At 45.0% G+C, this 26,004-nt stretch overlaps 1 protein-coding gene across 1 annotated transcript in view; it reads left to right on the plus strand.

Annotated features, from left to right (window-relative positions):
* The window catches only part of LOC139376659 (protein piccolo-like), a 113,364-nt gene that overhangs the window by 18,722 nt on the left and 68,638 nt on the right, over nucleotides 1-26,004 (plus strand). Inside the window, exons 4-7 of the mRNA XM_071119899.1 lie at nucleotides 217-1,263; nucleotides 5,705-6,622; nucleotides 6,758-8,368; nucleotides 8,841-9,971. Coding sequence (XP_070976000.1) covers nucleotides 217-1,263; nucleotides 5,705-6,622; nucleotides 6,758-8,368; nucleotides 8,841-9,971 — 4,707 coding nt within the window. The remainder of the gene's footprint in view (nucleotides 1-216; nucleotides 1,264-5,704; nucleotides 6,623-6,757; nucleotides 8,369-8,840; nucleotides 9,972-26,004) is intronic.

Consider the following 26,004-nt stretch of genomic DNA (forward strand, 5'->3'; position numbering starts at 1 on the left):
CCAACAGCATCTGGTCCCCAAAAAGTGGCCACTGCACCAACCTCACCCAACAAGGAGTCAGTGACTCCAGCCTCTCAGCCTGTCCCCTCAAAACCTGAAGAGTCAGTGTCTGGGAAAATGTTTGGCTTTGGTTCCTCCATCTTCAGCTCTGCATCCACTTTGATCACTTCAGCTGTTCAGGATGAGCCCCACACCACACCGCCAGCTTCCCTCAAGGTGTCTGCACCCTTTGCGCTTCAAAAGCAGGAGACTCCCACACCAACTGGTGCCCAAAAAGGTGCACCAACACCAGTGTCACCCAAAAAAGAGGCTCAAACACCAGCCATAGCCCCAAAGAAAGACACCCCAATGCCAGCCTCCCCCCAAAGAAAGCCAGACTCCCCCACAATGACTGCAAAGCAGGACCAGAAACCTTCAAGTCCTTTAAAACCAGTAGACCCATCAGGGGCTAAGCAGGGGAGTGCTGCACAACCAGAGCAGCAGAAGACTCCACAAGTCCAGCCTCAGCAGACCCCAGCAAGTGCACTGAAAGCAGAACCTGTGAAGCCTCAGCAGACCCCAGCAAGTGCACTGAAAGCAGAACCTGTGAAGCCTCAGCAACAGCCTCCTAGAGTTGGGACCTCTCCAGGACCGGCTCAAAAGACACCACAGGAAAACCGGAGAACATCAGAAGTTCAGAAACCACCACAGCAGCCCAGCCCTGGGCGTAGGCAGAGTATTGCCATTCCGTCCACACAGCAACACCCCAAGCAGGAGTCAGGAGGCTTCTTTGGCTTTGGTGGTCCCAAATCTCAGTCTACCCCCTCAAAGCCTGAAGATTCAGTGTCTGGGAAGATGTTTGGCTTTGGCTCCTCCATCTTCAGCTCTGCATCCACTTTGATCACCTCAGCTGTTCAGGATGAGCCCCACACCACTCTGCCAGCTTCCCCCATGGTGTCTGCACCGGCCTCTCCCAAGATGCCCCCTGCAAAGGAGACCAAACCACCTGCTGTTCAGAATGCAGAGGAGAAGAAAGCAGAGCAACCCCAACAGGCCAAGGTCCCCACATTATTACAGGCCAACATGGACAAACCCCCATCAGAGCCTCCAAAGGGAGCATCATCTTCCCAACCAGCTCTCAAAGCAGGCCAGTCCACCTGTCCACTATGTAAGATGGAACTCAACATGGGCTCCAAGGACCCTCCCAACTACAACACCTGTACCGAATGCAAGAACACTGTCTGCAACCTCTGTGGATTTAACCCCATGCCAAGCGTTACTGAGGTAAGAAATTACTATTCTGGGAATTCATTTAATAAACGTAATACAATTATGGCTACTCTGCCAAATTGCCTTTGCCTACCAATGTTTTATTCAGTTGAAAGTTTCAATAATAGGGACATTTAAGGTATTTGCATTGAGTGCTTTAGTTACACGAATTGTAACATATCAATTCAACTTAAATACTGTATAATATTCAAGCAAGATACTTAGAAAAACGATGTCGTATGCAGACTGAATATTCAGATGGAAATATTCAGCATTATAAACTGGATGGTTCGAGCCCTGAATGCAGATTGGCTGACAGCCGTGGTATATCATACCGTATACCACTGGTATGACAAAACATGTATTTGTACTGGTCTAATTGCATTGGTAACCAATGTATAATAGCAATAAGGCACCTCAGGGGTTTATGGTATATGGCCAATATACCACACCCCCTCGTGCCTTATTGCTTAAATATACAGTGCCTACGGAAAGTATTCAGACCCCTTGAATTTTTCCACATTTTGTTACATTACAGCCTTATTCTAAAATTGATTAAAATGTTTATTTTCCTCATCAATCTACGCACAATATCTCATAATAACAAGGCAATTACAGCATCGAGTCTTCTTGTATATGACTCTACAAGCTTGGCACACCTGTATTTGGGGAGTTTCTCCCATTCTTCTCTGCAGATCCTTTCAAGCTCTGTCAGGTTGGATCGGGAGCATTGCTGCATAGCTATTTTCAGGTCTCTCAAGAGATGTTATATCAGGTTCAAGTCCGGGCTCTGGCTGGGCAAATCAAGGACATTCGGAGACTTGTTCCGAAGCCACACCTGCATTTTCTTGGCTGTGTGCTTAGGGTCGTTGTCCTGTTGGAAGGTCAACCTTCACCGTAGTCTGAGTCCTGAGTGCTCTGAAGCAGGTTTTCATCATGGATCTCTCTGTACTTTGCTCCGTTCATCTTTGTCTCGATCCTGACTAGTCTCCCAGTCCCTGCCACTGAAAAACATCTGGATGGTGCCAGGTTTCCTCCAAACGTGACGCTTTTCATTCAGGCCAAAGAGTTCAATCTTGGTTTCAGATTAACTCTAGAGCTCTGTCAGAGTGACCATCAGGTTCTTGGTCAGCTCCCTGACCAATGCCCTTGTATCCTGATTGATCAGTTTGGTCAGGCGGTCAGCTCTAAGAAGAGTCTTGGTGTTTCCAAACATCTTAAATTTAAGAATGATGGAGGCCACTGTGTTCTTGTGGATCTTCAAGGCTGCAGAATTGTTTTGGTACCCTTCCCCAGATCTATTCCTCGACACGATCTTGTCTCTGAGCTCTACAGGCAATTCCTTCGACCTCATGGCTTGGTTTTTGCTCTGACATGCACTGTCAACTGTGGGACCTTATATAGACAGGTTTGTGCCTTTTCAAATCATGTCCATTCAATTGAATTTTTCACAGGTGAACTCCAATCAAGTTGTAGAAACAGCTCAAGGATGATCAATGGAAACAGGGTGCACCTGAGGTCAATTTCGAGTCTCATAGCAAAGGGTCTGAATACTTACAGTTCAAGTGAGAAGTTTACATACAATTAGTTTAGAGTCATTAAAACTCGTTTTTCAACCACTCCACAAATGTGTTGTTAACAAACTAGAGTTTTGGCAAGACGGTTAGGACATCTACTTTGTGTATGAGACAAGTCATTTTTCCAGCTCTGTCAGAGGAATGCGGCAAAATTCACCCAACTTATTGTGGGAAGCTTATGGAAGGCTACCCGAAATGCTTGACTCAAGTTAAACAATTTAAATGCAATGCTTTCAAATACTAATTGAGTGTATTTAAACTTCTGTCCCGCTGAGAATGTGATGAAAGACATAAAAGCTTAAATAAATCACTCTCTACTATTATTCTAACATTTCACATTCTTAAAATAAAATAAAGTGGTGATCCTAACTGACCTAAGACAGGGAATTTTTACTAGGATTAAATGTCAGGAATTGTGAAAAACTGAGTATAAATGTATTTAGCTAAAGTGTATGTAAACTTCCGACTTCAACTGTATCTAAATAAGGTATTTCTGTTTTTAGTTTTTTATATATTTGCAAACATTTGTAAAAACCTGTTTTCGCTTTGACATTCTAGGGTATTGTTTGAAGATTAATGAGGATTTTATTTAATCCATTTTAGAATTAGACTGTAACGTAACAAAATGTGTAAAAAGTCAAGGGGTCTGAACACTTTCCGAAGGCAATGTTTATATATTTTTTTACTAATCGATTCTTGGAATCAAATATCAATATATTATTGTTGAAAAATAATGTTGCGATATGTAACTGTATCGGTTTATTCCCCACACCCCCATCCCACATACAGTGTTAGGTTCTAATTCTCAGAGTAAAAAACTCTACGGACACTATGAAAGCTTTACCAAGTTTTTTCTGCCCAGAGGATGAATACAGCTGCATTAGACAAAGCATCTTTCCACCACCACAAGTATATACAGTGCCTTGCAAAAGTATTCATCCCCCTTGGAGTTTGTCCTATTATGTTGCATTACAACCTGTAATTTAAATTGATTTTTATTTTCATTTCATGTAATGCACATACACAAAATATTCCAAATTGGTGAAGTAAAAAAAAAAAAACGTTACTTTTTTTTTTTTACGGAAAAGTGGAGTTCTTGTGTATTCACCCCTTTGCTATGAAGTCCCTAAATAAGAGCTGGTGCAACCAATTACCTCCAGAAGTCACATAATTAGTTAAATAAAGTCCACCTGTGTGCAATCTAAGTGTCACATGATCTGTCACATGATCTCAGTTTATATACACCTGTTCTGAAAGGCCCCAGAGTCTGCAACACCACTAAGCAACGGGCACCTCCAAGCAAGCGGCACCATGAAGGCCAAGGAGCTCTCCAAAAAGGTCAGGGGCAAAGTTGTGGAGAAGTACAGATCAGGGTTGGGTTATACAAATTTTACGGAACTTTGAACATCCCACAGAGCACTGTAGAATCCATTGTTAAAAAATTGAAAGAATATGTCACCACAACAAACCTGCCAAGAGAGGGCCGCCCACCAAAACTCACAGACCAGGCAAGGAGGGCTTTAATCAGGGAGGCAACAAAGAAACCAAAGATAACCCTGAAGGAGATGCAAAGATTGGAGTATGTGTCCATAAGACCACTTTAAGCCGTACACTCCACAGAGCTGGGCTTTACGGAAGAGTGGCCAGAAAAAAGCCATTGCTTAAAGAAAAAAATAAGCAAACATGTTTGGTGTTTGCCAAAAGGCATGTGGGAGACTCCCCAAACATATGGAAGAAGGTACTCTGGTCAGATGAGACTAAAATTGAGCTTTTTGGTCATCAAGGAAAACGCTATGTCTGGTGCAAACCCAACATCTCTTATCACCCCGAGAATACCATCTCCACAGTGAAGCATGGTGGTGTCAGCATCATGCAGTGGGGATGTTTTTCCATCGGCAGGGACTGGGAAACTGGTCCGAATTGAAGGCATGATGGATGGCGCTAAATACAGGGAAATTCTTTAGGGAAACCTGTTTCAGTCTTACAGAGATTTGAGACTGGGACAGAGGTTCACCTTGCAGCAGAACAATGACCCTAAGCATACTGCTAATGCAACACTTCAGTGGTTTAAGGGGAAACATTTAAATGTCTTGGAATGGCCTAGTCAAAGCCCTGACCTCAATCCAATTGAGAATCTGTTGTATGACTTAAAGATTGCTGTACACCAGCGGAACCCATCCAACATGAAGGAGCTGGAGCAGTTTTGCCATGAAGAATGGGCAACAATCCCAGTGGCTAGATGTGCCAAACTTATAGAGACATACTCCAAGAGACTTACTGCTGTAATTGCTGCAAAAGGTGGCTCTACAAAGTATTGACTTTGGGTGGGATGAATAGTTGTAAACGCTCAGGTTTTCAGTTTTTTGTCTTATTTCTTGTTTCTTTCACAATATGAAATATTTTGCATCTTCAAAGTGGAAGGCATGTTGTGTAAATCAAGTGATACAAACCCCCCAAAACATACATTTTAATTCCAGGATGTAAGGCAACAAAGTAGGAAAAATGCCAAGGGGGTGAATACCTTCGCAAGCCACTGTATACTCCAATGTAGGCACTTCCCCCTTCTCTCTAATCCTAACATCAATTGTGGTATGACAGGAAGATGAAGTAAAGGGGTAATAAAGCATAATTTCTCCCTTAAGGGGATCTAGGTCAGATCGACCTCAACCCCTCATTTGCCCAATTCACAGATGTCCATCCGTATCCCCTATAGCAATCCTGTGTCTTCCTCCTGTCCACCCAGCACATTCCAAAGCCATCTGGCTCCTACAGATAACCATTAACTTCTGATGTAAAAATCAGTCTCTAGGATAGCAATGTCCCAAGTTTAACCCAGAATCCAACAACAGTATGTATCTAACACAACACTACACTTTCAGATGAAGGAGTGGCTGTGTCTGAACTGCCAGATGCAGAGAGCTCTTGGAGGAATTGAACCCCCAGAACCCCTCATGATGAAACTGTATCCCAGCAAAGTTTTTGCACCTCAAACAGTCACTGTCACACCTATTGCAGCTCAAAAGGACATTACAACACCTGCTGCATCTGTGAAGACAGACAGTCCAATCCCAAGCTCCCCTCAAAGGAAACCAGTTCCCCCTGCAGCTGAGATATCAAAAGCTGAAGCTACTAAAGCAGCAGGCACTCAAATGCCGGCAAGCCCAGCTCAGATGGCATCACAAGGGAACCGGAGAGCTTCAGAACCTCAGAAACCACCACAGCATCCCAGCCAGCCTGGGCGTAGGCAGAGTAGTGCCATCCCAGACACACAGAAACACCCCAAGCAGGAGCCAGGAGGCTTCTTTGGCTTTGGTGGTACCAAATCTCAGTCTACCCCCTCAAAGGCTGAAGAGTCAGTGTCTGGTAAGATGTTTGGCTTTGGCTCCTCCATCTTCAGCTCTGCATCCACTTTGATCACCTCAGCTGTTCAGGATGAGCCCCACACCACACCGCCAGGTTCCCCGAAGGTGTCTGCACTGGCCTCTCACAAGTTGCCCCCTGCAAAGGAGACCAAACCACCTGCTACTGAGAGAGCAGAGGAATCAAAAGTAGAGCAACCCCAGCAGGCCAAGGTCCCCCCATCAGTAAAGGCTAAAGTTGACCAACCCTCATCAGAGCCTCCAAAAGGAGTAGCATCCTCCCAATCAGCTCTCAAAGCAGGCCAGTCCACCTGTCCACTCTGCAAGGTGGACCTCAACATTGACTCCAAGGACCCTCCCAACTACAACACCTGTACCGAATGCAAGAACACTGTCTGCAACCTCTGTGGATTTAACCCAATGCCAAATATTACTGAGGTAAATGAAATTGCAAGCACGTGGTATTTTATGTTCTTGTTTATTTCAAAAAATCCATTGAACACAGTCTGTTATTTTCAGTTTGATTATCATAGTTTACTCTTAAATTAAATTTGACTGAATATGTTTTTTCAGGTGAAGGAATGGCTGTGTCTGAACTGCCAGATGCAGAGAGCTCTTGGGGGAATGGAACCCCCAGAATCCCTCATGATGAAACCCCAACCCTTACTCAACAAAGTTTCTACACCTGTTGCACCTCAAAAGGATCCTCCGGCAACTCAAAAGGAAAAGGAGACTGTCATACCTGCTGTAGATCAGAAGAAGGCCGCATCCACACTCCAAAAAGAAGAGACAACCACTCTTGCTGCACCACAAAAGGAGACTCCATTACCAGCCTCATCCAAAATGGGGGAGACACCAGTTAGAGCTTTAAAGCAGGACACTCCAACACCAGATTCACCACAAAATAAAAAATATCCTACACCACCAGGTGTGTCTGTAACAGATGAGGTCCCAACCACAGCTTTGCCTGTCAAGAAGGACATTTCTTCCTCAGCCCTTATCAAGGAGGAACCAACTTCTGCCTCCCCTCTCATCAAGGAGGTCACTGGTTCACCTCTCACTAAGGGGGCACCAGCCTCACCTCAAAATAATAAGGAACATATACTACCAGGGTCACAAAACAGAAAGGTGTCCCCAACACCAGGTTCAACCCAAGATAACTATGCTGTACAATCAGGTTTACCTCTGAAGAAGGAAGCACCATTTTCAACAGCAGTAGAGACTAAAGAGGTCCAACTTCCAGCTGCAGTTATAAGCAATGAGGCACCTGTTCCAGATTCACTCAAAACAAACGAGGCAACAACACTTGGCTCCGCAATGAAAAAAGAGCGTTCATCTACTGAGATCTCAATTGACAACCAGAAACCTGCAATTGTTCAAAAGTCGATGGAGCCACCAGCCACACCTACAAACAAGCAGAACAAGGTTGTTCAACCCTTACAGCAGCCAGAAAAGAAAATGCCTGCTGCACAGCCTCTGGCAAAAGTACAGCCCCAGGAAGCTCCAAAGCCAGACCCCAAAATCACTCCCCCAAAGCAGGAGCTTGGGAAACCAGCCAGTTCAGCACCTGCTCAGAAGGCACTAGAAAACCAGGGAACATCAGAACCTCAGACACCACCACAGCAGCCCAGCCAGAGTAGTGCCATCCCATCCACACAGCAACCCCCCAAGCAGGAGTCAGGAGGCTTACTTGGCTTTGGTGGTCCCAAATCTCAGTCTACCCCCTCAAAGCCTGAAGAGTCAGTGTCGGGTAAGATGTTTGGCTTTGGCTCCTCCATCTTCAGTTCTGCATCCACTTTGATCACCTCAGCTGTTCAGGATGAGCCCCACACCACTCTGCCAGCTTCCCCCATGGTGTCTGCACCGGCCTCTCCCAAGATGCCCCCTGCAAAGGAGACCGAACCACCTGCTGTTCAGAATGCAGAGGAGAAGAAAGCAGAGCAACCCCAACAGGCCAAGGTCCCCACATTATTACAGGCCAACGTGGACAAACCCACATCAGAGCCTCCAAAGGGAGCAGCATCTTCCCAACCAGCTCTCAAAGCAGGCCAGTCCACCTGTCCACTCTGCAAGGTGGACCTCAACATGGGCTCCAAGGACCCTCCCAACTACAACACCTGTACTGAATGCAAGAACACTGTCTGCAACCTCTGTGGATTCAACCCCATGCCACATGAAACAGAGGTAATTAAACTGTCTATTTTTCATCAAAGTAATTTGGCTACTCTAACATAAATGTTGCACTTTATTTTACAACAGTTATTTAAGAATACTAACTATGCATTGACAGTGTCTATAGTTGCCAGTCATCACTTTTATCTGAGTTGTAAGATAGGATAACAAGAAGCTTTGATGGAGCTCTTGTTATAACTATTGGCTTTTCTCCAAATGGTCTAATATTTGTTTATGATCTTCCTGGAAGCAAATTGTAATCTGGAAGAATTGTATTAATACAGTCTGATATAAATTATTAATTTGATTGAACATCTTCAGATTTAGAGCATTATGTCAGTAGTTTTACTACATGTTTGTAACATCTAGTATGAAGCATTTAAATAGGAACTAAGATAAGAGCATCTGTAAGTCCTCAGACTGCAATACAATTCTACAAGATTGTTTGTTGAAAAAAATGTCCAATACTGTTATTTTATTTCAGGTAAAGGAATGGCTGTGTCTGAACTGCCAGATGCAGAGAGCTCATGGAGGAATGGAACCCCCAGGACCGCCGATGATTAAATCCCAACCCTTGCCAAGCAAAGTCTCCACACCTGCTGCATCTCTAAAGCTGACCCCAGCACCAGCTAAACCCCAAAAGGAGGAGATTCCAGCACCTGCGGCTGCCCAAAAAGAGATTCCTCCACCCACTGTACCTCAGGAGACACTAATACCGGCTGGAACCCCATCAACAGCTGCAGTCAAAAAGGAGGAGACCCCAGCACCAGGATCCCCACAAAACAAACATGCTCCACCTGCTGTGGCTGCAAAGGACAAACAGGAACCTATAATTGTTCAGAAACCAGTGGACCAAACAATTCCAGTGACACTCATACCCAGTGGTGCTGCTACACCTGCACAACAGCCAGAAAAGCAAACTCCTCCACTGCAACAGCCTGATGCTAAGCCCCCACCACAACTACAGCAACAGCAAGTTCCAAAGATAGACCCCAAAACTGATCCCCTAAAGCAGGAGCCTGGAAAGCCTCAACAACAGCTTCCAAAAGGTGGGACCTCTCCTGCCAAAGCTGTATCACAACCACAGGCCAAGCCCCCAAAGCAGTCAGTGGGCTTCTTTGGCTTTGGCGGTGCTAAATCTCAGCCTTCTCAGTCAAAGCCTGAAGAGTCAGTGTCTGGGAAGATGTTTGGCTTTGGATCCTCCATCTTCAGCTCTGCATCCACTTTGATCACCTCAGCTGTTCAGGATGAGCCCCACACCACTCTGCCAGCTTCCCCCATGGTGTCTGCACCGGCCTCTCCCATGATGCCCCCTGCAAAGGAGACCAAACCACCTGCTGTTCAGAATGCAGAGGAGAAGAAAGCAGAGCAACCCCAACAGGCCAAGGTCCCCCCCACATTATTACAGGCCAAAGTGGACCAACCCCCATTAGAACCTCCAAAGGGAGCAGCATCTTCCCAACCAGCTCTCAAAGCAGGCCAGTCCACCTGTCCACTCTGCAAGGTGGAACTCAACAAGGGCTCCAAGGACCCTCCCAACTACAACACCTGTACCGAATGCAAGAACACTGTCTGCAACCTCTGTGGATTTAACCCCATGCCACATGAAACAAAGGTAAGACTGTGAAAATGTGTTAATTACATTTGATTATGTGTATAACTTAAACATGTTTCAAGGCCTCTGTAATCCCCAATGCCCCATAGGCACATGGCAGAGGTTGATATACTCACTAAACTGTTTTATTATCCAGCCTTAGACTAGTTATGTTGCTTCTAGAGGAGCCAGGTCTTATAGGTCTTATAGTTTTGCATTGTGTCGTGTCTTTATCATTAAATTGAAAACTTATAGTTTTTATCAAAGATTCTCTGTAATTAGTATTACGCAATCAACTTATTAATCATGTAAATGTAATTAACTAAGAAGTCGGGGCACCAAGGAAAACTATTCAGATTGCAAAGTTATAATTTCCTAAAATAACTTTTCAGATATTTTATCTGATCAATTAGTCTTCTAATTAATGAATTATTTACTTTACCTCACGTTAGTCTCATTCCAAACGTCGTAAATTGTTGGTTATCTGCACGAACCCAGTCTTCACTATGAGTCATCCATACATCAATTGTCTTAAATCATGTATTTATTACTAACTAGGTAATTCACTGAAATGCATAAACAAACAGTAAATATGGTTACAAGAAATGATAGGAGAATGTGCCCTAGTGGGCTAACCTGGCATGGCGGCTTGTTAGATAAAAGGGGAAGTGGGGGTCGACTAAGAAGTCACTACAGAGTGATAATTATAACAATTGAAATGTGAATCCTTTGCACATGAAGGCTCACTCATTCGGGAACAATTGCAACCAATATATATTTACACTCAGTGTGTCGTCTTGATCGCTGGTGAAAAGTTTGTTTCTGTTGGAGAGTTTCGTCCCCTTTCTCACTCTCTCTCTCTCTCTCTCTCTCTCTCTCTCTGTCTTGGTTAGAGGGGATAGTGCAGAGTGAGATTCATTAATTTGTTATAGAATGGATGTTTCGCGGTTGTCATTCTTCACGTTCAATGATACCGAATTCCTAGCTGCAGACTAGTAATTAATATCAAAGACTTGTTCTTATTCTGTCGGTATCGATAGTCTAAGTGTTTAACCAAGTGGTATGGTTAAAAGATTCAGCAATGGTCTACAGCCTTTGTCACCTCCTAATGGAGAAAAACATGGTCTGCTGATAATTTCTCAAAGTTGGGTTTTATTCGGAATTGCAGAAAGGGGCTGTCCCAGAACGCCTGACCCTAACTGGGATCAGGGGCGGTCCTCTGATTTAGTTAACTCCAATTCCCTTTTTGAGTTTTCCTTCATTAAACAGTCCAAAATCACATTGTAAAATTGTGTAAACAGTATCATACTCACTCATTCATCTTATACAACAATTAGATGTAAACCTCATATCTGAGGCTATTATATAAACAGTGTTATGGTAATGTGGCCACACCGTCTCCCATGAGCTTCCCCAAGTTGTAACAAATGGACCAGTTCGTAGCTGGATTCTTCACCGATTTTTTATACTTTCTCCGGAACATGAAATTTGTTCATACCTCAAGTTCTGTGAGGTGGAAGGAATTAATAATTTGTTCTCTATGAAAATGTACTCTCTCTGTACTGTGTGTCCATGAGGAGATCCTCAGGAATGTACGACGTCTCTCTGACCAGAGCAACCTAGTTGAAGGAGGAAAGGGAGAGGCAGGGAGAGGGGGATGGGGCTCGCCACACCCAAAAAGGCAACGTCATGTCAATGGGTTTTTAGCTCAAATCCAGGTCCAGACCATGCAGACCAATTTTGGATTTGCATTTGCTACACAGGTCTTCTTATTGTCTTACATTGGATGAAAATGTATCAGTAGTAAAGCACCAGTGTTTGATATATCTCCCTTTGCTTGTGCTGTGATATGTGATTTTGGACGCTGTAGTCTACTCAATCAAATGTTTTCTGAAACAGTGACTCAGTAACAGCGTAGGTCATTACAGGTTACTTGTGGTGATTTTACCTGCTGATGACTAATAATAACAGGCCTTGGCTTCCTGCTCAGACAGCTCACAGCAGTTCACCCAGCTGCTGGGGACGGATTGAGGGGTGGAGGCTGACAGGGCTAGGGCTGGCAACATGGATCCTCTCTGCTATATGCAGTTAACCTCCATTTTCACAGCCCGGTTTTCAGTGTTGTTGTGTTTCGCTCAAGACTTTCTAAAGGCTTAGTGGGTAAAGGGCCAATAAAAACATTAGTGGCCAGCAGGGACTAGTGGTGCAGTTTTCAAGAACCTTGAAATGCTAAGTGATTGGCACCCATTCCAGCCAAACAGACTTGTGTTTAAAAAACCACTGGCAATAGAATTAAATGTGCTGACGAGTTCATTCTTCCTTGGGGCAGAGCAGTTTATATTTGACAAAATATAGCATTTTCTCCACCATGTTTTGAGAGTGAGATGGATTTCAAAGTATGAGACCTCTACAGATGAGAGACTGATCCCTCCATTGGAAATGTGTGGAAAAGGATTGCCTGGAGAGCTGCCCAGACAATGCATTAGCACTGAGGTCTAAGTACAATGGCTCTATGTAATCTTTTGAGGGGCCTCAAACAGTATTAAAACCATAGTCTAATGCACTCTGTGTGGGTGATGGCTGCCTGCCTCTTCCTGGGACATCCCTCTCATGGTTAGGTCTCAGTGGATGTGACATTACATAACGGCTCATGCGAGGCGATGTCTCAGCCTCGGCGGTCCGGCATCACTGAAACTGTATTAAAGTGATTAAGAGTTGTGCAACAGCATTAGCGAGATGGGATCTGCTGCTGCCGCTGGCTGGGGACTCCAGCCCCCGTGAGAGATGGCAGGGCCCTGTGATATGCTAATAGGCAGAGGTGAGCTGGATTAATTCCAACACAACACAGCATCAGTACAGCAGCAGCATGTGTCTCCTGCGGCCATCTGCTCCCCTCACAGATCACTGGCTCCCTGCACTTCAACAGTTTCCTTTCAATTATACTCCACACGTTTGTTTGCTGCTAATAGTGGTGCACGTCTGTGTTGAATTTTAGTCACCAACACATTGACGCGCGCTGGCATGTTGGGTGCTGCTCTCGCCTCTCGGTCACCTATGGGTTAACTAGTGTTAATTAAGGAACACCCTATTTCCAGGCTGGCAATGAAGAGTACTTCCCTTACAGCTAGCATTACAGTCTTTCCCATTGGTTGTTCACTCGCAGGTGTGTGAGCATGCGATAGCATATGTGATTGAATGACTGAGTCCAACCTCGGCACTCATCCATGAGTACGTCCTAAAGGTTAATGAGGTGTATTATTATCATTATTATTATTATTTTTGTTGTTGGTTCCTCAAATTATAGCCATATCATATCAATATTCAGTATTATTATTGTTTCCTCATATTATCATTTCGATAGCATAAACTCTCCACATGGGACGCAAATGGCACCACTCTGATGTCAGTGTTCATACAGTGGGCTAGCTAGCCGATACACCAGGGTTCCAATGTAATAACATCTCTTAGTCACACAACTGGAGACCTTTTCTAAAGGTCATCTTTTGATGCTAATGCCTTTGTAATAAAATTGTGGGTTATTTTACACAAGCCTCCACAGGCAGGACACAAATACCGCCAGATTAAACCTGAAATGGTTGAATGGAAACTCAAAGATTTATGTAGCCCACTTAATTTATTTTGTTTGTTTGCTTTGGTTGCATTCTAGGTAATATATGATTATCAGTATTTGTTGCAGGTGACATACTGCATTTGCCACATTCAGCATTTTAATTTGTGTGCTAGTTGAATGTTGAATCTCACTAACAGGGCTATGAGAGTAGACCTCTCTGCCGTGTCTGAGCTGTTATGCTGTGGTGCTTCTCCCAGATACAGGTTTTCAACCAGGCTCATCCTAGCTCATACAACACTATGACAGAATAATGCTCCATTTTATGAGGCTCTTACATAATCGACTCTCCTTTTCGTGTCTTTCCTGGAGAGCAGACAATGCAGCCTGAGGTGTGGGTTGTGGGATACAGGGACACCGGCTACTACTGTATGTACATCACTCAACACACACCTGTGTAACACTGAAGGACGATGGCTGGGAATGTGTAACTGCAGGGGCAGCTGACCGCCACATTGTCATACTGCATTGTGCTTCTCTTGAACCTTTTTTTTCAGATTGCCAGACATGCTGCCAAAGCCTTTTTAGTCTCTACAGAATAATAAAAAGCAGTGGTTTGGTTAGAGGACAGGAGAGAGGGAGGGGCATTAGAACTAGATGGGCAAACGCCAGTAGCAAGTCTGTTCATTTCCCCTCTCTCTCTTTCTACTCTAGCTGATCTTATGAAAAAGGCTGAGTGCATGTTCTGTTATCTAGGACACCTGTGTTCCCTCCCTGGGTCTGTATACAGCTGTTTGCAATTGGACCACTATACTGGCTGCTTGGTTATAATGTTCCATACAGGGTAATATAGAGAGAAGCATTATTGCTGGTTGGCAGTCTGATAGTACAGATGTGCTGGCACCACCAATAGCCTCTGTATAAAAGGACAGTGCTATAACTTGTTATTTTCTCAAATAAAAAGGACTCCTCAAAGATGTAAACAAAAAAAGCTGCAAGTCGTGGTCCACGTCTACCTCATAACCTTTAGGCCTAGCTGTAAGGCAGCAATCATCACACCCATGTCACATGCTTCAGAACAGGTGTAGACTCACAGTGAAATGCTCCAAGGTTATTAACCAAGGTCAGTGGCTTAATCTGTGGTACATTTGCTGTACTCTCAACTAGGAATTTCTAAATGTTGAGATGTGTTCCACTGTAGGCCCTGGTCCAGGCTGTTGCTGATGCGATAAGGAGAAACCCCTTGGTGCATCCTTTCAACTCTTCTTCACAGACTGTGTGTTTCACAAGGTTCTAGCCAAGCTCTTTCATGTGGGGTTTATAACCATAGCACTTTATTTTTCAGTGTGTTTGTCTCAAAGCTCAAGTCACCTTTATTTTAGACTTCTGAGGCTGTATGTTTGAAAGGATAGTCTGCAGAGCCAATCTGATTGAAAGGTGCGACCTTGCGCTGTCTTGGACCTGGTCTTCCTCAAATGATAGTAACCTTGATACAATTAGGGCTATGTAGAATCTCACTGCTGTAGCCTACTTTCCAGCTCAATTGACTCAGAGTGTAAGGGTGTTTAACTGGCGGTAGAGAAGTCAGACGAAGGAGAGAAATAACTGTTTCCAACGGTGCAGTTTATTTACAAAAAAAACCCACCGGAAAACAGAATAATAATAAAAATCAATGGGTAACATAACCCGACACACACCAGTACAGACGTACACATACACTTACAATAAACAATCACCGACAAGGACATGAGGGGAAACAGAGGGTCAAAATACACAACATGTAATTGATGGGATTGGAACCAGTTGTGATGGAAGATAAGACAAAACCAATGGAAAATGAAAAATGGATCAGCGATGGCTAGAAGGTCGGTGACGTCGCCCGCCGAACACCGCCCGAACAAGGAGAGGGAACAACTTCGGTGGAAGTCATGACACGGAGTAATATCTCTGTTACTTTAGGGCAGTTGGTATGTTGTGCATAGGAGCAGTTCCTAGCTGTGATGTGCATCCTTTAAGCTAAAATATCCCTTCAAAATGGGAAAGTAGTGCTGCTTGATATTTTGAAGGGGGTCTTGGCTGTCAGTTGAAGGAGAGGGAATAGAATCTCCCACTAGAGACCTGTCCCCTTTCTTTCTTTCTTTCTCACTGCGGTGACGGTCTGCGCCAACTTTCTGGCGCAGCATGGGCGGCGTCCCATGTTTCCTCCGCGTGCCGGAAACAGTCATCCACTGCAGGAGCCTCGGTCTGACTCTGATGCCAAGAAGCCAAAACTGGCTGATACCCCAATACACACTGGAAGGGAGAGAGGCCAGTGGAGGAGAGGCGAAGCAAGTTCTGGGCCATCTCTGCCCAGGGCACGAACGCTACCCACTCCCCCAGCCGGTCCTGGCAATGGGACCTCAGAGTCCTACCCACATCCTGGTTAACTCTCTCCACCTGCTCTTTACTCTCGGGGTGGAAACCTGAGGTAAGGCTGTAGGGCTGTAGGGCTGTAGGGAGACCAGGCAATGGGAGGAGACGAAAGAACTTAGAAAAACGATCCACAACAACCAGGATCGTGGTGTTACCCTGTGAGGGAGGAAGATCGGTCAGGAAATCTACCGACAGGTGCGACCACGGATGTTGTGGAATGGGTAAGGGTTGTAACTTCCCTCTGGGCAGGTGCCTAGGAGCCTTACACTGGGCGCACACCGAGCAGGAGGAAACATAAACCCTCACATCCTTAGCCAAAGTGGGCCACCAGTATTTCCCACTAAGACAGCGCACCGTCTGACCTATCCCAGGATGACCAGAGGAGGGTGACGTGTGGGCCCAATAGATCAGACGGTCGCGGACAGCAGACGGAACGTACAGACGCCCAGCTGGGCACTGGAGGGGAGCGGGCTCTGCACGTAACGCCTGCTCAATGTCCACGTCCAGCTCCCACACTACCGGCGCCACCAGGCAGGAGGCCGGGAGTATGGGAGTGGGATCCATGGGCCGCTCCTCTGTGTCATACAGCCGAGACAATGCATCTGCCTTAACGTTCTGGGATCCTGGTCTCTAGGAAAGGGTAAACACAAAACGAGTGAAAAACATAGCCAACCTTGCCTGGCGAGGCTTCAGTCTCCTCGCCGCCCGGATGTACTCCATATTGCAGTGGTCAGTCCAGATGAGAAAAGGGTGTCTAGCCCCCTCAAGCCAATGTCTCCACGCCTTCAAGGCCTTGACGACAGCTAACAGCTCCCGAGTAGAGGTCTAGTAGAGGTCTAATTGTAACAGGAACCCCTGGCAGTTGGCAGCACTCCCGTCATACTCCTGTGGCAAGGAGAGACGGATCCCACTGGGTTCAGGTGGGAAAGGGGCGCTTATGGGAGACCCCGGTTGTTCTGGTGGAGGCGCTGGAAGAACTCCCTGTCTCTCCCAGAGGTCCATTGTCTGGACAACGCGGTCCATGGCGGCACCAAAATGGTAAAGTATTACTGCATGCTCCTGGACGCGCTCCTCCACTCCTATGGCCGGGGTACCGATTCCTGCTGACTCCGTAGTTCGGGTCGGTGATTCTGTAAGGGTGTTTAACTGGTGGCAGAGAAGTCAGACGCAGGAGAGAAATAACCAACGGCGCAGTTTTTTGACAAAAAAACCCACCGGAAAACAGAATAATAAAAATCAATGGGTAACATAACCCGACACACACCAGTACAGACGTACACATACACTTACAATAAACAATCACAGACAAGGACATGAGGGGAAACAGAGGGTTAAATACACAACATGTAATTGATGGGATTGGAACCAGTTGTGATGGAAGACAAGACAAAACCAATGGAAAATGAAAAACGGATCAGCGATGGCTAGAAGGTTGGTGACGTCGCCCGCCGAACACCGCCCGAACAAGGAGAGGGAACAACTTCGGCGGAAGTCATGACACGGAGTAATATCTCTGTTACTTTAGGGCAGTTGATCGGTGTGTTGTGTATAGGAGCAGTTCCTAGCTGTGATGTGCATCCTTTAAGCTAAAATATCCCTTCAAAATGGGAAAGTAGTGCTGCTTGCTATTTTGAAGGGGGTCTTGGCTGTCAGTTGAAGGAGAGGGAATAGAATCTCCCACTAGAGACCTGTCCCCTCTTTCTTTCTTTCTTTCTTTCTTTCTATTTACTCCTCTCTCTCCATATCCTCTTCCCTTCTCTCCCTCTCTCCCCTCCCTCAATCTTTCTCTTCTGTCTTCAAAGGAAAATATGTTGACTTGTCATTCCTCAGATTTCAGAGAGAGAGCAGGGCCTGGGCTCATCGTCTTTAGAATGAAGCACTCTGCTTATTGCAGATTAGTGGGTCAACACGCTCTATTATCAGAGGGCCAGATTGATGAGAAGTGTGAGCACTTCGGGGGCTGCTAAAAGAACACTATATTAGCCAGCTTCAGCCGTTGCCAAAGGCAGCTGCCAGGAAATCAATAAGGAACCTACCAGCACGAGCTTCTATAAGAATAGAGTTTCTCTGATGGCCTGAAATATACAGCTACTAACACAACCCACTGAACTTTTATTCAACTCACCTCTCTGATGGGATGATATCAGATGTAAATCTCCAGTATTTCTGTACGCCAGCTGCTAGGGGCCTTGGCTAGCGCACTGTGTGCTTGTGAATAGAGTAATGCAGCCAAGCTATTGGTTATGTTGTGTTTATGTTGACATGTGGACATGTTTACGGAAATAGTTCATGCTTGCTTACAGCAGCAGTGTGTTGGACCTAGAGTCTCTCAGGTTTCACATTTGTTTTAAAGAGCATTCTTTGCTGAGTTGCACACCTGTGTTATTTGATATCGATGCCTATCGATGTTGTAGCTGAATAAGATGAATGCCTCTTGTCGCTCAAGCCACTGTAAATGCTGTAACACACACTGTAAAATATGCAGAGGGGGCAAAACGTCATTGTTTCAGCTGGTTGATTGTTGGTCCAATGCATTAAAGAGAATGTGTAATTTAGTGTAGAGCTCAGCAGATACACAGTGGTGGTGTTATATCTCTAGCTGGTATGGGGTCCCTGTGTGTCAATATAGCAGCTTCCTGAGAGCTGTCACTGTGAAGGCCTTGTTAATCCAGCTCTGAGACTAATCACAATTGACGACTCCCCCTGATCTCAACACAGAGCTCCTGCTCAAACTTATTTAATTAAAGGAATGGATGATGGTAGGCCCAGGAGTCAGGAGTCTCTACTGGAGTGGAAACCTAGTAACAGCCATATCATTACAAGATTCACCTCTCAAAACACTGTGTCTTCAACTCTGGCAAACACATGTATCTTGATCCTTCTAAACTCCCATTACTTGTATGTGTTGACATGATGTAGTGCCGATGTGTTGGTGTAATAGTAGTTGCTAAATATTACAACTTTACCTCATCTTACGGATACACGTAATTACATACACGTAATCTATAATATATTGGATGCTTCAGCTTGGACTGAGGCCAGTATCCCAGCTGGAGAGGTGTGAGAGACTAGTCCATATTTAGCCAGGGAGAGAGGAGAAGTACTTGGAGACAGGGTAGTGTAGAGAGGAAAGGGACTGGGGGGACAGCGTAGTGTAGAGAGGATAGGGACTGGGGGGACAGGGTAGGGTAGAGAGGAAAGGGACTGGGGGACAGGTTAGTGTAGAGAGGAAAGGGACTGGGGGACAGGGTAGTGTAGAGAGGAAAGGGACTGGGGGGGCAGGGTAGTGTAGAGAGGAAAGGGACTGGGGGACAGGGTAGTGTAGAGAGGAAAGGGACTGGGGGACAGGGTAGTGTAGAGAGGAAAGGGACTGGGGGACAGGATAGTGTAGAGATGAAAGGGACTGGGGGACAGGATAGTGTAGAGATGAAAGGGACTGGGGGACAGGATAGTGTAGAGAGGAAAGGGACTGGGGGACAGGGTAGTGTAGAGAGGAAAGGGACTGGGGGGACAGGTTAGTGTAGAGAGGAAAGGGACTGGGGGGGACAGGTTAGTGTAGAGATGAAAGGGACTGGGGGGACAGGTTAGTGTAGAGAGGAAAGGGACTGGGGGGACAGGGTATTGTGGAGAGGAAAGGGACTGGGGGGACAGGGTAGTGTGGAGAGGAAAGGGACTGGGTGGACAGGGTAGTGTGGAGAGGAAAGGGACTGGGGGGACAGGTTAGTGTAGAGATGAAAGGGACTGGGGGACCTGTTAGTGTAGAGATGAAAGGGACTGGGGGACAGGATAGTGTAGAGAGGAAAGGGACTGGGGGGCAGGGTAGTGTAGAGAGGAAAGGGAATAGGGGACAGGTTAGTGTAGAGAGGAAAGGGACTGGGGGACAGGGTAGTGTAGAGAGGAAAGGGACTGGGGGGGACAGGTATTGTAGAGAGAGGAGAGGGACTGGGGGACAGGGTAGTGTAGAGAGAGGAGAGGGACATGGTAGTGTAGAGAGGAAAGGGACTGGGGGACAGGGTAGTGTAGAGAGAGGAGAGGGACTGGGGGACAGGGTAGTGTAGAGAGGAAAGGGACTGGGGAGACAGGGTAGTGTGGAGAGGAAAGGGACTGGGGAGACAGGGTAGTGTGGAGAGGAAAGGGACTCGGGGACAGGGTAGTGTAGAGAGGAAAGGGACTGGGGGACAGGGTAGTGTAGAGAGGAAAGGGACTGGGGGACAGGGTAGTGTAGAGAGAGGAGAGGGACTGGGGGGACAGTGTACTGTAGAAAGGAGATGGACTTGGGGGACAGGTAGTGTAGAGAGAGGAGAGGGACAGGTAGTGTAGAGAGAGGAGAGGGACTGGGGGGACAGGGTACTGTTGAAAGTTGATGGACTTGGGGGACAGGTAGTGTAAAGAGAGGAGAGGGACTGGGGGGACAGGTAGTGTAGAGAGAGGAGAGGGACTGGGGGGACAGGGTAATGTAGAAAGGAGATGGACTTGGGGGACAGGTAGTGTAGAGAGAGGAGAGGGACTGGGGGGACAGGGTACTGTAGAAAGTTGATGGAGTTGGGGGACAGGTAGTGTAGAGAGAGGAGAGGGACTGGGGGGACAGGGTACTGTAGAAAGGACCTCCCACGGAGCACCATTAAATCCATTATTAAAAAATTGCGTAACTCGTTAAAATGGAAAAGGTTCCATGTGACAGAGCACACTTGGTTGGGGTAGTGTGGAGAGAGGAGAGGGACTAGGTAACCGGGTACTGTAGATATGCTGTTCAGGGTACACAGAGGCTTTCCTCAGCCCTCTGAGTGAGCTGTTGTTTCATCTTCCTGCAATGTTTCCTCCACAACCCCTGCCAAGTGTGCTCTGTCACATGGAACCTTGTCCATTTTAATGAGTTTTGCAAATTACGTTGTGTTGTAGTTCATTGACAATCCAAGGACATCTCAATCTAAGATGTAATGGTGGGAATAAAATGGTAAGAATAAACATGATGATTTCGCCTTCACCCACAATCATGTTGTGGGTAAAGACAGTGCTGAGGTACAGTGCCTTGCAAAAGTATTCATTACCATCACTCCACAAATATCTTGTTAACAAACTATAGTTTTGGCAAGTCGGTTAGGAGATCTACTTTGTGCATGACACAAATCATTTTTCCAACAATTGTTTACAGACAGATTATTTCACTTATAATTCACTATATCACAATTCCAGTGAGTCAGAAGTTTACATACACTAAGTTGACTGTGCCTTTAAACAGCTTATGAAATTCCAGAAAATGATGTCATGGCTTTAGAAGCTTCTGATAGGCTAATTGACATAATTTGAGTCAATTGGAGGTGTACCTGTGGATGTATTTCAAGTCCTACCTTCAAATTATGTGCCTCTTTGCTTGACATCATGGGGAAATCAAAAGAAATCAATCAAGACCTCAGAAAAAGAAATTGTAGATCTCCACAAGTCTGGTTCATCCTTGGGAGCAATTTCCAAATGCCTGAAGGTACCACGTTCATCTGTACAAACAATAGTACGCAAGTATAAACACCATGGGACCACGCAGCCGTCATACCGCTCAGTAAGGAGACACGCTCTGTCTCCTAGAGATGAACGAAATTTGATGCGAAATGTGCAAATCAATCCCAGAACAACAGCAAAGGACCTTGTGAAGATGCTGGAGGAAACAGGTACAAAAGTACCTTTAGCCACAGTAAAACGAGTCCTATATCGACATAACCTGAAAGGCAGCTCAGCAAGGAAGAAGCCACTGCTCCAAAACCGCCATAAAAAAGCCAGACTGCACATGGGGACAAAGATCGTACTTTTTGGAGAAATGTCCTCTGGTCTGATGAAACAAAAATAGAACTGTTTGGCCATAATGACCATCGTTATGTTGGGAGGAAAAAGGGGGAGGCTTGCAAGCTGAACAACACCATCCCAACCATGAAGCACAGGGGTGGCAGCATCATATTGTGGAGGTGGTTTGCTGCAGGAGGGACTGGTGCACTTCACAAAATAGATGGCATCATGAGTTAGGAACATTATGTGGGTATATTGAAGCAACATCTCAAGACATCAGTCAGGAAGTTAAGGCTTGGTCGCAAATGGGTCTTCTAAATGGAAAATGAGCCCAAGAATACTTCCAAAGTTGTGGCAAAATGGCTTAAGGACAACAAAGTCAAGCTATTGGCGTGGCCATCACAAAGCCCTGACATCAATCCTATAGAAAATGTGTAGGCAGAACTGAAAAAGCGTGTGCGAGCAAGGAGGCCTAGAAACCTAACTCAGTTACACCAGCTCTGTCAGAGGAATGGGCCAAAATTCACCCAACTTATTGTGGAAAGCTTGTGGAAGGCTACCCGAAACGTTTGACCCAAGTTAAACAATTTAAATGCATTGCTACCAAATACTAATTGAGTGTATGTAAACTTCTGATCCACTGGGAATGTGATGAGTTGAAATAAATCACTCTTTACTATTATTCTGACATTTTACATTCTTAAAATAAGGTGGTGATCCTAACTGACCCAAGACAGGGAATTTTTACTAGGATTAAATGTCAGGAATTGTGAAAAACTGAGTTTAAATGTATTTGCCTAAAGTGTATGTAAACTTCTGACTTAAACTGTATACACCTGTTCTGAAAGGCCCCAGAGTCTGCAACACCACTAAGCAAGGGGCACCACCAAGCAAGTGACACAATGAAGACCAAGGAGCTCTCCAAACAGGTCAGGGACAAAGTTTTGGAGAAATACAGATCAGGGTTGGGTTACTAAAAAATATCTGAAACTTTGAACATCCCATGGAGCACCTTTACATCAGTTATTAAAAAATGTACAGAATATGGCACCACAACAAACCTTCCAAGAGAGGGCCGCCCACCAAAACTCACGGACCTGGCAAGGAGGGCATTAATCAAAGAGGCAACAAAGAGACCAAAGATAACCCTGAAGGAGCTGCAAAGCTACACAGCAGAGATTGGAGTATGTGTCCATAGGACCACTTTAAGCCGTACACTCCACAGAGCTGGGCTTTGCAGAAGAGTGGCCAGAAAAAAAGCCATTGCTTAAAGAAAAAAATAAGGAAAGCCTTCCTCATACTCTTATTACCATGAATTATGATTTTGCTATATGACTTAGACCTCAAAACCACATCCTTTCTGTTTGTAAGAGAGCAGGCCTAATATGTAATAAATATTTGTTGGATTGCAGTTCTTTGAGTCACAATATGGTAAAAAAAGAGAGTCCCCAAACATATGGAAGAAGGTAGTCTGGTCAGATGATACTAAAATTGAGCGTTTTGGCCTTCAAGGAAAACACTATATCTGGTGCAAACCCAACACCTCTCATCACCCAGAGAACACCATCCCCATAGTGAAGCTTGATGGTGTCAGCATCATGCTGTGGGGATGTTTTTCATCGACAGGGACTGGGAAACTGGTCCGAATTGAAGGAATGATGGATGGCGCTAAATACAGGGAAATTCGTGAGGAAAACCTGTTTCAGTCTTCCAGAGATTTGAGACTGGGACGGAGGTTCAGCAGGACAATGACGTAAGCATACTGCTAAAGCAACACTCGGGTGTTTTAAGGGGTAACATTTAAATGTCTTGGAATGGCCTATTCGACGCCCAGACCTCAATCTAATTGAGAATCTGTGGTATGACTTAAAGATTGCTCTATACCAGCGGAACTCATCCAACTTGAAGGAGCCGTTTGCCTTGAAGAATGGGAAAAAATCCCAGTGGCTAGATGTGCCAAGCTTATAGAGACATACCAAGAGACTTGCAGCTGTAATTGCTGCAAAAGGTGGCTCTACAAAGTATTGACTTTGGCGGGGTGAATTGTAACGCACATTCAAGTTTTCAGTTTTTTTGTCTGATTTCTTGTTTGTTTCACAGTAAAAAAAAAGTTTGCATCTTCAAAGTGATAGGCATGTTGTGTAAGTCAAATGATACAAACCCACCAAAAATCAATTTTAATTCCAGGTTGTAAGGCAATAATATAGTAAAAATGCCAAAGGGGCTGAATACTTTCGCAAGCCACTGTAATTGAACAGGGAAAAATGCTACTCTACAGTAGGCCTGTTTTGGTTACCATATTACCGCCACATCGGCACTCATGAGTCATGACCACAGTCAAATTCCATGTGACCAAGGAATCTGGTAACTAGGCTTCTCCACAACTGCACTCTGATGCCGCTGATTGTCATTAGTAGCCTACCAAACTTGCTAATGGCCTGGTACTCAGCACCCCATTATCCTTCTAACCTAGGGTTTCCCAAACTCGGTCCTCAGGTGCACGTTTTGGTTTTTGCCCTAGCACTATACAGCTGATTCAAATAATCAACTACAGTAATCATCAAGCTTTGATAATTTCAATCAGCTGCGTAGTGTTACGGCAAAAAACAAAATATGCACACCTTGGGGTCCCTTGTTTGGGGAACGCTGCTCTAATCATTCTGAAATCAATGGAAATGCATCCAAAAATCAAATTAAACACTTCATGAGAGCCCCTGGCATTTAGAGTTTGAGCGGAATATGATCACCTGTTGCTTGTAAGTGTTCCTGTAAGCCCATGTTGCAATGTGATTGCGTGAGAAAACAGACTTTTGATGCCCTCTATTAAAAAGAGGAGGATCCCATCAGCTTTCTATAGGCTAGGACTATATTTATTTCTCAACTATCCTAATAGCACATTGCTTCACTTTACAACTGGAGTAGCTTACCTGCCTGGCATGAAATCAACCTATGGAAAAGCGTCCTCAATTCGGTATTCAAGTGCATACGGAAGACAGGTGCATGATAAGGTGCGTGATAATGGCCCATTCTAAACTAATTTCATACATACAGCGGGGAGACAAGTATTTGATACACTGACGATTTTGCAGGTTTTCCTACTTACAAAGCATGTAGAGGTCTGTCATTTTTAATCATAGGTACACTTCAACTGTGAGAGACGGAATCTAAAACAAAAATGCAGAAAATCACATTGTATGATTTTTAAGTAATTAATTTGCATTTTATTGCATGACATAAGTATTTGATACATCAGAAAAGCAGAACTTAATATTTGGTACAGAAACCTGTGTTTGCAATTACAGAGATCATACGTTTCCTGTAGTTCTTGACTAGGTTTACACACACTGCAGCAGGGATTTTGGCCCACTCCTCCATACATACAGTACCTTCTACAGATCCTTCAGGTTTCGGGGCTATCGCTGGGCAATATGGACTTTCAGCTCCCTCCAAAGATGTTCTATTGGGTTCAGGTCTGGAGACTGGCTAGGCCACTCCAGGACCTTGAGATGCTTCTTACAGAGCCACTCCTTAGTTGCCCTGGCTGTGTGTTTTGGGTCATTGTCATGCTGGAAGACCCAGCCACGACCCATCGTCAATGCTCTTACTGAGGGAAGGAGGTTGTTGGCCAAGATCTCGCGATACATGGCCCCCTCCATCCTCCCCTCAATACGGAGCAGCTGCTTGCCTATGGTCCTGTAGCCCATCCCAGCCTTGTGCAGTTCTACAATTTTTCCCTGATGTCCTTACACAGCTCTCTGGTCTTGGCCATTGTGGAGAGGTTGGAGTCTGTTTGATTGAGTGTGTGGACAGGTGTCTTTTATACAGGTAACGAGTTCAAACAGGTGCAGTTAATACAGATAATGAGAGGAGAACAGAAGGGCTTCTTAAAGAAAAACTAACAGGTCTGTTAGAGCTGGAATTATTACTGGTTGGTAGGTGATCAAATACTTATGTCATGCAATAAAATGCAAATGAATTACTTAAAAATCATACAATGTGATTTTCTGGATAAAATTTACAGACCTCTACATGCTTTGTAAGTAGAAAAACCTGCAAAATCGGCAGTGTATAAAATACGTGTTCTCTCCACTGTATATTATTTAGTGTATTGTATATATAAAACAAGATTAAATTGAGAATAGTCTGATGGGTCAGAATATTATCACTTTGCAATGATGTCCAGCATGTGCACTCTTTTTCAAACCATAGTTGCATGCATCATATAGCCTAGCCCATAGGCCTATATGTTTTTATAAGATTTGTAGAACCCCTGGAACAGGGTTGGAGAGCCCATAGCCT

This window comes from Oncorhynchus clarkii, chromosome 1, assembly GCF_045791955.1.
Source record: "Oncorhynchus clarkii lewisi isolate Uvic-CL-2024 chromosome 1, UVic_Ocla_1.0, whole genome shotgun sequence".
Classification (NCBI taxonomy): Eukaryota; Metazoa; Chordata; class Actinopteri; order Salmoniformes; family Salmonidae; genus Oncorhynchus; species Oncorhynchus clarkii.